We start from the raw sequence: 12,222 nt of genomic DNA, 5'->3' as shown, positions 1-12,222 counted from the left end.
CAAGTAACAAATTCATGAACTCTATATTTACAATTTTATTTACAGTATATACAAATGGAAAAAGGAACTGTTTATTGGTAGGAAAAGAACGAGAATGAGCAGCAGCTCATTACTTCACTTGCCAACACACCGCATGGACTGAGCTTGAATCCCTTTGAAAATGTTGTCAGTCACATGACATTCAAAAGAGATTTGAGAGTTCTTCCAATCATCATACAGAAGCCCAGCATCCAGTCCCGCCGTACTGTCAGCGGACTGTCCACAGACCCCCAGGGAATTTTTAAATTATGTTTCAAAAGCATATTGTCCAATAAATGTCTAGCTTTGCTGCGCTACCCTTACAAAAAAGTTTATTCAAGTGTGCTTCTAGTATACGTACTTCTTTTAAACTAAAAATTCAGTTTACTTTTTATTTACAGTGGCATGCAAAAGTTTGGGCACCCTTACTTAAAATGTCTGTTACTGTGAATAGTTAAGTGAGCAGAAGATGAACTGATCACCAAATGGCATAAAGGTAAAGACGACACATTTCTTTTCAGCGTTTTATGCAAGATTTGTGTATTATTTTTGTTTTGTACAATTGGAGAGGGCGGCACGGTGGTGTAGTGGTTAGCGCTGTCGCCTCACAGCAAGAAGGTCCTGGGTTCGAGCCCCATGGCTGGCGAGGGCCTTTCTGTGCGGAGTTTGCATGTTCTCCCCGTGTCCGCGTGGGTTTCCTCCGGGTGCTCCGGTTTCCCCCACAGTCCAAAGACATGCAGGTTAGGTTAACTGGTGACTCTAAATTGACCGTAGGTGTGAGTGTGAATGGTTGTCTGTGTCTATGTGTCAGCCCTGTGATGACCTGGCGACTTGTCCAGGGTGTACCCCGCCTTTCGCCCGTAGTCAGCTGGGATAGGCTCCAGCTTGCCTGCGACCCTGTAGAAGGATAAAGCGGCTAGAGATAATGAGATGAGATGAGACAATTGGAGAGTGAAAAAAGAAAAGGAACACCATGCGAAAGTTTGGGCACCCCAATACATTTGAGTTCTCAGGTAACTTTTACCAAAGGTTCCAGACCTTAATTAGCTTATTGAGCTGTGGCTTGTTAAAATTCTTCATTAGGAAAGGTCAGATGATGCAGATTTCAAAGCTGTATAAATTCTCTGACTCCTCAAACTTGTCCCTAAAATCAACAGCCATGGGCTCCTCTAAGCAACTCCCTTGCATTCTGAATAATAAAATAATTGACGCTCACAAAGCAGGAGAAGGTTACAAGAACGTAGCAAAGTGTTTTCAGGTAGCTGTTTCCTCAGACTGTAATGTTATTAAGAAATGGCAGTTAACAGAAACAGTGGAGATCAAGGTGAGGTCTGGAAGATGAAGAAAACTTTCTGAAAGAACCGCTCGTTGGACTGCTAGAAAGGCAAATAAAAACCCCTGTTTGACTGCAAAAGACCTTCAGAAAGATTTAGCAAACCCTGGAGTGGTGGTGCACTGTTCTACTATGCAGTGACACCTGAACAAATATGACCTTCATGGAAGAGTCATCAGAAGAAAACTGTTCCTGCATCCTAGCCACAAAATTCAGCGTCTGAAGTTTGCAAATGAACATCTAAATAAGCCTGATGCATTTTGGAAACAAGGCCTGTGGACTGATGAAATCAAAATAGAACTTTTTGGCCACAATGTGCAAAGGTATGTTTGGAGGCCAAATTCCAGGATAAGAACACCTCTCCAACTCTGAAGCATTGGTGTGGATCGATCATGCTTTGGGGTTGTGTTGCAGCCAGTGGCACAGGGCACATTTCATTGGTCAAGGGAAGCATGGATTCGAATAAATACCAGCAAATTCTGGAAGCAAACATCACACCATCTGTAAAAAAGTTGAAGTTAAAAAGAGGATGGGTCCTACAATAAGACGATGATCCAAAACACACCTCAAAATCTACAATGGAATACCTCAAGAGGCACAAGCTGAAGGTTTTGCCCTGGCCTTCACAATCCCCTGACCTAAACATCATTGAAAATCTGTGGATAGATCTCAAAAGAGCAGTGCATGCAAGACAGCCCAAGAAACTTGTAGAACTGGCAGCCTTTTACAAGGACGAATGTGTGAAAATCCCCCAGGTAAGAACTGAAAGATTATTAGCTGGCTACAAAAAGTGTTTACAAGCTGTGATACTTGCCAAAGGGGGTGTTACTAGGTACTAACCATGCAGGGTGCCCAAACTTTTGCTTTTTGAAATTTTGAAAATTTTGAAAATGCAAAAGATGAAAAATAAAAAATTGTTTTTGCTTAAAATATAAAGGGAATGAGTCATCTTTAACTTTATGCCTTTTGGAGATCATTTCATCTTCAACTTGCTTAACTGTTCACAGTAACAGCAATTTTGACCAGGGGTGCACAAACTTTTACTTATCAGAGATATACTTAAAGTTATACATAAGTATACTTGGCTTATACTGAAAAGTATGTAGAAAAGTCTAAGTATATTAAGCTTATACTTAAACTTTTGATCAAGATATACTTAACAAAAGTGTAATAAAGTATTAAAATACAAAAAGTACAATTTGTGTAAGTACATTTTCAATATACTACTGAAAATATGAATATACTTTAAATACAATAAAGTACATTTATTTTTCACCAGGGGGACTACAAGTATAGAACTAGTAAACTATTAGTTGTAGTACACTTGCAGTACAAAATTAAAAAAAAAAAAATACTAGTTGTATACTCAAAGTTTACTTCTCTTAGACTTAAAGTATACTTTTTATAAACTAAAAGTGGGCCAATTTAGTCCCAAGAAGTATTAGATTAGTTTACTTATAAGTATACTGTAAGTACATTGATATCAGTATACTTGGTACACAGAAGTATACTTAAGGAAATATACTTTAACTTTATTTAAATATACTTAATAAAATGAACTTGAAGTATACTTATTTTTGATAAGGGTAAGCTCAAACCTAAAGTGGCATTAAACTACAGAGATGCTGAGCATCAGTGGGTTATCAATGGGTCGTGTTTCCACAGGCTTCTATGGGTAAAAATCACGTTATCAGATTATGATGACCAGCGAGAAATAATTGCTGAACAAACTAGCCATAAAACTGAACACTTTCTAGTACAAAATATCCAGTTGAAACAAGAGAGTTAAGTAGTGTAAATACATATTTAATGGACAAACTTTTTCGTGGCGTTTTACAGGAAGCTTGTAGTCTTAAAGCAGTCGCCTCTGAACAGAACCCCAGTTATTGTTGCACCAGTTACACTCTTATCAGTAGCACATAAATTAAGACACCATTGCCATGACACCACACAAATAACATCTAGTCAGCTGGGACTTTATGGTTGTCCTTCAGGGGATGGAGGACTGACAAATTGTTCATAGCAACACACGGGCTACTAAATATATATCTACAAAGTGACCAATATGGCATGTACACCTGAAAAAACAGCGCAAAAAAAAAGTACATAAAAGCTAGGGGCACCTAATATACAGACAGAGGAAAAATGTGGTTGGAGCAGTTGTTGTGTATGTAAGCATTTGCATTGAGATAGTGTACCTGCAGTGGACAATAATTGGGCAGGAGCGTCCTCGGTAGCATTTATTTACCTTCCTGTAGGAAAAAGGCAGAGGGACACAAAGTAGAAGAGAAAAATACCCATCCATTAAGGAGCAAGACACCATGAAGTGTTCACATCCATGTCACAGTTAAGAAATGATCCAGAACGTAAACAAGAACTACAATCAAACACACTCAGAGAAAGGATGACCAGACGGACATTAAAGTACCCCTAACCATGTCTTTTTAGACTATAAAAAATAATCTATGCTGAATAATAAATTGCTTAATATGTTTTTTTTCATAATGAGCAAAAAAACCTATTAAAATAGTGTAGAAACAGCATCACACCTTTATTGGATATTAATGCAACAATGTATGAATATTAATTATGTAATTTGGTAACATTATAAATATTATAGTAGGTTATATGCTGTGTTTTCTTGACCCCAACCCTTTCCCTCACTAGCTTTGTGATGAGTTATTACTTTTATTTGAGATCACTTTTGTATTGCTACACACTTTATTATCACAATTTCCACAGAATTGTGTGTGAAATGCAGAGAATGATGGTGGTGACATTTGTTCCTCATATCAGGAATCGTGTGATGCATCAGAATCCAAACTAAAGCCAAACCAAACTAAAATTTCTGAGGACCAGCCTGTCCTCTGCTTATACAGGCATTTCTGTCATAACTAAATGATTTGTTTTAATTTATGTGTTTGTATTAACTCACTCTTTCTTTCCTTTATATTCTTTAATTAATGGCAATAATATAAAACAACTGATTTTCACAAAATTTTCTTGATTGCATTCATAGTCCATGTCCAAATAAATCAAAAACACACGAGGATGTGTTTTTGATAGAGACTCCAAGGCATTTCTCTAAGCCGCTCTGGATACGGGCTTCTACTAAATGCTGTAAACGTAATAAAAATAAGCAATTTAATCTTAACAGTATGTTCTTTATATACAGTTGTGGTCAGAAGTTTACATACAGTGACATGAATGTCATCTTGAATATGAATGTCATGGCAATATTTGGGCTTCCAGTAATTTCTTTGAACTGTTCTTATTCTGTAGCAGAATGTACAGCATACATCTTTAATTTTTTTAAAAAAAACACTAGAATTTGGTGCACAAGTTTTAATTTTCTTTAGGTTTTCTGAAATCAACACAGGGTCAAAATTATACACACATGGTTAAAAATATACAGACATCACACCTAATATTTGGGTAAAATGTCTCTTTGCAAGATTCACTTTGACCAAACATTTTTGTTTACCATGAGCAAGCTTCTGGCAGAATTCTGGTTGGATATTTCATGACTCTTCATGGTAGAATTGGTAGAGTTCAATTACATTTTTTTTTTCTTGGCATGGACTTGACTTATAAGCACGGTTCATATATTTTCAATAGGGTTGAAGTCAGGACTCAGCTTAATGTTAGCCTGCTTTATCCTCCACAACCAGCTCTTATACGTGTTTGGGTTCACTGTCCTGTTGTAACTCTCAAGTCCCAAGTTGTGTTCAAGTTTCTGATGGTTTATGCTGAAGAATTCTGAGGTAGTCCTTCTTCATTATTCCATCCACTTTGTGCAATGAACCAGTTCCACTGGCAGCAAATCAGCCCCAGAGCATGATGATCCTACCACCACCAGCAGCTGGTACAGTGTCCCTCTGTACATGGTGGTCATTGTGGCCAAACCACTTAATCTTTGTCTCATCTGACCATACAGCTTTCCTCCAGAAGGCTTTTTCTTTGTCTGTGTGGTCAGCTTCAAACTTTAGTTTAGCTTGAAAGTGTCAATTTTGGAGCACCGGGTTATTTCTTACCATCCAAACCAATTTCCTTTCAGCTGAGGGTGACAGTTTGGGTTTTCTTGAAGCAAAGTGGCTTGGCAAAGTGACTACACCTCACAATAACTTGGATACAATTGTTTGAACTGATCTTGGAATTTGCAGTTGTTTAGAAATGGCTCCAAAAGACATTCCGGAGTTGTGTATACCTGTGATCCTCTTTCTCAGCTCTGCACTGAGCTCCTTGGACTTTCCCATTTTACTGTGTGTTAGTCAATCCAATGAGTGCTGTAAACAACCCCTTTTTTTTCAGAGAAGCTACCAGCTGTAGTCAATCATGATCACTAACAGGACGTTAAGAGACCTCGGCCTTGGCAAGATAAGAGACATTTTGGAAGTTTTAGCACCTCTGAATTAATAATCTAAGTGAGTGTATGTAAATTTTTGACCCTGTGTTGATTTCAGAAAACCCAAAGAAAATTAAAACTTGTGCACCAAATTCTAGTGTTTTTTTATTAAAGATGTATGCTGTACAATCATTCTGCCACAGAAAAAGAACAGTTCAAAGAAATTACTGAAAGCCCAAATATTGCCATGACATTTATATCGAAGATGACATTCATCTCACTGTATGTAAACTTCTGATCAAAACTGTAAGAATGCAGTAATCCAAGCAAATAATATGATTTGAGGTTGATTAGTTAGCCTTTTTATGCATAAATTTATACACACTCAGGAGCACGGGTAAAATATGAACGTTTTTCTAAATGTACAGGATTTTAATGAATGCAAAAATTCCTTGTGTAAATGCTTGTACTAATGATTGCTTGCTAATTTTCAGGGCTTTTCCCAAAGTGCGGATATGTGGTGCTCCACTGCGCTGTGCGACATCACTTGCGCATACACACACATTTAAAAAAAAAAATCAATACCATAAATTGAACAATGCAGAGTACTTTCCGCACCTAAATATCTCCTATTCCCCCTCTTAAAATAAGTAATAACTATAGAAATAGGAAGATATTCTAATATATAGGTCTTATATATGTCTAGACTATCCTGGTACTCAACCCAGAAGTGAAAATAAAGGGTTTCACTGTGTACACGTTCTAGGCACTGGTCACTAGATGGCGCTGTTGCGTGATTTGACCTCAATTCTGTTCCTGGCACTATACTGTAGGCTTTTGTGTGTGACTTTTGCCTGTTGAGTTTCAGGTCTGTAGTTGACAGCCATATTGCTGATATTTGAATTTCAGCTGCTATATTGTTCAATATTATGCATTTTTTTGTTGTGCAATAAATTGAAATATTTCTCTGAATTGACTGTTTCCAGTGTTTTCATTTAAAATCTAATTTTGCCCTTTAAATTTTGCCCCTTGCATATTTGCCGAGGTAAAAAACAGCAAATTTAATAATGTTGAATTATGCCTAAATCAGCCCTAGATGCCACCAGAATGCACCATTTGATGTCTCTAATTTCAAAATTTTCCAGTGGCATGCACCCAGCAGCCAACCCTACAGGTCCCTTCAGGACCCTCCAGGCTGGGCCAGCCCTTACAGGCTGGGCTCCACATCAGTAGCACCGCTCTGATAGGTTTTTCTGGGGAAAGCCCTGATATTGTATAGCTATAGCCAGCTAAATTTTAGTAAACTAGTTGGATTCCAGTATCTGAGTTTCTGTTTGCATATTTACAACATATTGTAAGCAACTTATAGAACAGTAGCCAATCCTGTCAAAATATAAGTTTAAAAAATTATATTTTATTAGTCACTAGTATTAGCTGTTTTCTAGCTAGCCAACTTAGTATGCAGTTTGCATATGAAATAGTCTCCAGTTGCCAAATATTTATCCTCTAACAATTTACATATCAGTTTGACTGGTGAAAAGTTCACGAGAGTGCTGTTTTTTTATAAGTTGACCCAACTACCAACTAGGGATATCATCTGAATCATTCATCTAAAAGGGGTTCACCATTGAAAAATACTATTTTTGCATGCAGGGGTACTTCAACAGAAAGATATAGGGGCTGTTTCACAATCATGGTTGTCTTTTTGAATAACACCAACGAACTCCTGCAACTAGGTCCAGTATATACACATGTTGGAGTTTCTTATATCTTATTTTACAGGGACACACCTATAGCCCTACCTACATACTGTCTCTTGTAAGTTCTTATAAATATGTCTCGTCTTGTCTCGACTTCATCCGCTTATCCAGGGCCGGGTCGCGGAGGCAGCAGTCTGAGCATGTGAGCCCAAACTTCCCTTTCCCCAGACACCTCGGCCAGCTCCTCGGGAAGAACACCGAGGCATTCCCAGGCCAGCCGAGAGACATAGTCCTTTCAGGGTGTTCTGGGTCTTCCCCGGGGCCTCCTCCTGGGGGGACATGCCTGGAACACCTCCCCAGGGAGGCGTCCAGGAGGCATCCGAAAGAGATGCCCGAGCCACCTCAGCTGATTCCTCTCGATGTGGAGGAACAGCGGCTCTACTCCGAGCTCCTCCCAAGTGACTGTGCTTCTCACCCTATCTATCTCTAAGGGAGCGCCCAGCCACCCTGCGAAGGAAACTCATTTCGGCCACTTCTATCCGTGATCTTGTTCTTTCGGTCATTATCCAAAGCTCATGACCATAGGTGAGAGTCGGAACGTAGATCGACCAGTAAATTGAGAGCTTCGCCTTTTGGCTCAGCTCCTTCACCACGACAGACCAGTAAAGCGACTGCATCACTGCGGAGGATCCTTCCCTCACTCGTGAACAAGATCCCGAGATACTTAAACTCCTCCACTTGAGGCAGGATTTCTCCACCAACCTGGAGAGGGCAAGCCACCCTTTTCCGGTTGAGAACCATGGCCTCGGACTTGGAGGTGCTGATTCTCATCCCAGCCGCTTCACACTCGACTGCAAACCGCCCCAGTGCATGCTGAAGGTCCTGGTTTGAAGAAGCCAATAGGACATCATCATCTGCAAAAAGCAGAGATGGAATCCTGTGGTTCCCAAACAGGATTCCTTCCGGCCCCTGGCTGCACCTAGAAATTCTGTCCATAAAAATTATGAACAGAACCAGTGACAAAGGGCAGCCCTGCCGGAGTCCAATGTGCACTGGGAACAGGTCTGACTTACTGCCGGCAATGCGAACCAGACTCCTGCTCTGTTCGTACAAGGACCGGACAGCCCTTAGCAAAGAGCCCCGAACCCCATACTCCAGAAGCACCCCCCCCACAGAATACAATGAGGGACATGGTCGAATGCCTTCTCCAGATCCACAAAGCACATGTGGACTGGTTGGGCAAACTCCCATGAACCCTCGAGCACCCTATGAAGGGTATAGAGCTGGTCCAGTGTTCCGCGACCAGGACGAAAACCGCATTGTTCCTCCTGGAGCCGAGGTTCGACTATTGGCCAAATTCTCCTCTCCAGTACCCTGGAGTAAACCTTCCCAGGGAGGCTGAGAAGTGTGATTCCCCTATAATTGGAGCACACTCTCCGGTCCCCTTTCTTAAAAAGAGGGACCACCACCCCAGTCTGCCACTCCAGAGGCACTGTCCCCGACCGCCACGCGATGTTGCAGAGGCGTGTCAGCCAAGACAGCCCGACAACATCCAGAGACTTGAGATACTCAGGGAGGATCTCATCCACCCCCAGTGCCTTGCCACCGAGGAGCTTGCAAACCACCTCAGTGACTTCGGCTTGGGTAATGGATGAGTCCACCTCTGAGTCATCAGCCTACGCTTCCTCAATGGAAGACGTGATGGTGGGATTGAGGAGATCCTCGAAGTATTCCTTCCACCGCCCAAAAATGTCCCCAGTCGAGGTCAACAGCTCCCCACCCGCACTGTAAACAGTGTTGGCAAAGTACTGCTTCCCCCTCCTGAGGCGCCGGATGGTTTGCCAGAATTTCTTCGAGGCCGACCAATAGTCCTCCTCCATGGCCTCACCGAACTCCTCCCAGTTCCGAGTTTTTGCCTCCACAACTGCCCGAGCTGCGGCACACCTGGCCTGCTGATACCCGTCAGCTGCCTCAGGAGTCCTGGAGGCCAACATGGCCCGATAGGACTCCTTCTTCAGCTTGACAGCATCCTTTACTTCTGGTGTCCACCACCGGGTTCAGGGATTGCCACCACGACAGGCACCGGAGACCTTACGGCCACAGCTCCGAAGAGCCGCATCTACAATGGAGGTAGAGAACATGGTCCACTCAGACTCAATGTCCCCCGCCTCTCTCGGAAGCTGGGAAAAGCTCTCCCGGAGGTGGGAGTTAAAGACCTCCCCGACAGAGTGGTCGGCCAGACGTTCCCAGCAGACCCTCACCATACGTTTGGGCCTGCCAGGTCTGTCCGGCTTCCTCCTCCGCCAGCGGATCCAACTCACCACCGGGTGGTGATCAGTTGACAGCTCAGACCCTCTCTTCACCCGAGTGTCCAAGACATGGGGCCGGAGATCCGATGAAACGACAACAAAGTCGATCATCGACCTCCGACCTAAGGTGTCCTGGTGCCACGTGCACTTATGGACACCCCTATGCTCGAACATGGTGTTTGTTATGGACAAACCGTGACTAGCACAGAAGTCCAATAACAAAACACCACTTGGGTTCAGATCGGGGAGACCGTTCCTCCCAATCATGCCCCTAACAGGGGCGTAATGCCCCCGACAACATAGCTCCTAGGATCATTCAAGCACACAAACCCCTCCACCACAATAAGGTGGCAGTTCTAGGAGGGGATAAATATGTCTGTAAGAGTCAAATGGGGGCTCAGTTTTGACCTTGTGGTCATTTCATTTAATTCTGCTTTAATTATTACACTTAGACACTGTTACTGGTTAAATTCAGAATTGCATTTTTTAGGACTAACTAGGCGGGCAGCACAGTGGTGTAGTGGTTAGCGCTGTCGCCTCACAGCAAGGAGGTCTGGGTTCAAGCCCCGTGGCCGGCGAGGGCCTTTCTGTGCTTTTCTCCCTGTTTGCATGTTCTCCCCGTGTCCACGTGGGTTTCCTCCGGGTGCTCCGGTTTCCCCCACAGTCCAAAGACATGCAGGTTAGGTTAACTGGTGACTCTAAATTGACCGTAGGTGTGTATGTGAGTGTGAATGGTTGTCTGTGTCTATGTGTCAGCCCTGTGATGACCTGGCGACTCATCCAGGGTGTACCCCGCCTTTTGCCCGTAGTCAGCTGGGATAGGCTCCAGCTTGCCTGCGACCCTGTAGAACAGGATAAAGCAGCTAGAGATGAGGACTAACTAGGTTTTACTTTGGGACGTTTCCTTTCATTCACAATAGAAAGATATTTAAAGGTCCCCTTGCATTGTTTTTTCATTAATTGTGCAGTGGTCTCTAGTATGAATGAATGCCCTGTGAGCCAGTTTTGGTGAAAAAAATGCTGTGGTTCTCCTGTTTCAGGCTGTTCTAGTTTGGTGGAGGAGTGGGTGGCGGGAGAACGACAGGATTTCAGCTCTTACTCATTAATATTCATGACATGTAAATGTGTTGCCTCTGATTGGCTAACAGCAATCAGTAAACGTGTTACCTTTGATTGGTTAACAGCACTGTGACGCTACCTCCAGTGGGTCAGAACAAGCGGATGTGGGTGTCTTTGTAAAAACTGTTTCGATTGGCTATTATGGTCTCGACATCGATGTTTTGACCAATAACAATGTAGATGTGTTAGCAGGGGCGTGTCCGAGCGTCGGTCTGTGAATGGAGGGCGGAGTCAGGGAAGGTAAGTGGCAGAATCACTGCACCTGATGGGAATTAACGTGTGTTTGTGTGTCTTCCCCAGTGACCGCGCCCTATAAGAGGAGAGGGAGAGCAGAGGAAGGGAGCTCTCTCCCCAACCAGAACACTTGTGCATGCGTGCGTGTGTGACTGGGAGGGAGTCATGCATTTGTTCATTCATTCATTCATTCATTTATTTATTTGAATACTCCCTATGGCAGCGGCTCTCATCAAGGCATGAGGCATGGAGCGGAGCTCGCCTTGGGGGGTGTGGGGGGAATAACGTCCCCTGGCTGGGAGCTGACGGGCTCTGGCAGCGCTGGTTCGTTCGGGAGAGGGCAGGGGTCGCTGCCTGCCAAGTCTGGGGAGGCTGGGACCTAGGGTTAGGGTTAGGTGAATTACGTCCCGAGGCGCGGAGCTAGCCCGCCCAGGGAGCACTCTTTTGTTCGGGAGAGGGCAGAGGCCACTGGCTGCCAAATCTGGGGAGGCTGGGACCTCCCCTGCCCGAGTTACGAGCGTGCAAAGTCGGGCTGGAGCCGCCGTTGAAACAAAACTGATGTGGAGCACCGCACCACGCAGTGCCTCGGGGCGAATTACGTCTCTCTCCTCACGCTTTCTTCCCGTGGGCGGTCGCAAGCCAAGGTGGGCAAGGGCACGAATACTAATTTTCGAAGTGACGTAACTTCATATGTCTTTTTCTGATTCACTCGTTTTTCCGACTATTTTCTTTCATAAGCTAATACAGGGAATGGGAGTAGAATTACATTTTCACATGCAGCATGCATATGCAACTCGGAGTGAACTATGGTATTTCAAAAAGAGACAGTATTAAACGTTTTTGGTGGAAGGGCACCTTTAAGTGGAAGTTACAGTGGTGCTTGAAAGTTTGTGAACCCTTTAGAAATTTCTGCGTAAATATGACCGAAAACATAATCAGATTTTCACACAAGTCCTAAAAGTAAATAAAGAGAACCCAGTTGAACAAATAAAACAAAAATATTATACTTGGTCATTTATTTATTGCACCGGCGAGCAGCCTAGTGGTTAGCGTGTCCGCCTCTCGATCGAGAGATCGCGAATTCTACTCATGGTTGGGTCATACCAAAGACCATCATGAAAATGGTGCCTACTGCCATCTGGCAAGGCACGCTGCAATACAGAT

General features: G+C 43.2%; 1 protein-coding gene across 2 annotated transcripts in view; it reads right to left on the bottom strand.

Annotated features, from left to right (window-relative positions):
* ptprnb (protein tyrosine phosphatase receptor type Nb) overlaps window positions 1-12,222 on the bottom strand; it is an 84,838-nt gene that overhangs the window by 7,500 nt on the left and 65,116 nt on the right. For both annotated transcript variants that reach the window (XM_060918989.1, XM_060918990.1), the window contains one exon: window positions 3,550-3,603. In XM_060918989.1, coding sequence (XP_060774972.1) covers window positions 3,550-3,603 — 54 coding nt within the window. The remainder of the gene's footprint in view (window positions 1-3,549; window positions 3,604-12,222) is intronic.

The sequence above is a fragment of the Neoarius graeffei genome, chromosome 4, assembly GCF_027579695.1.
Source record: "Neoarius graeffei isolate fNeoGra1 chromosome 4, fNeoGra1.pri, whole genome shotgun sequence".
NCBI lineage: Eukaryota > Metazoa > Chordata > Actinopteri > Siluriformes > Ariidae > Neoarius > Neoarius graeffei.
The sequence above is the reverse complement of the archived record's forward strand: the minus strand, read 5'-3'. Positions and strand labels throughout refer to the sequence as shown.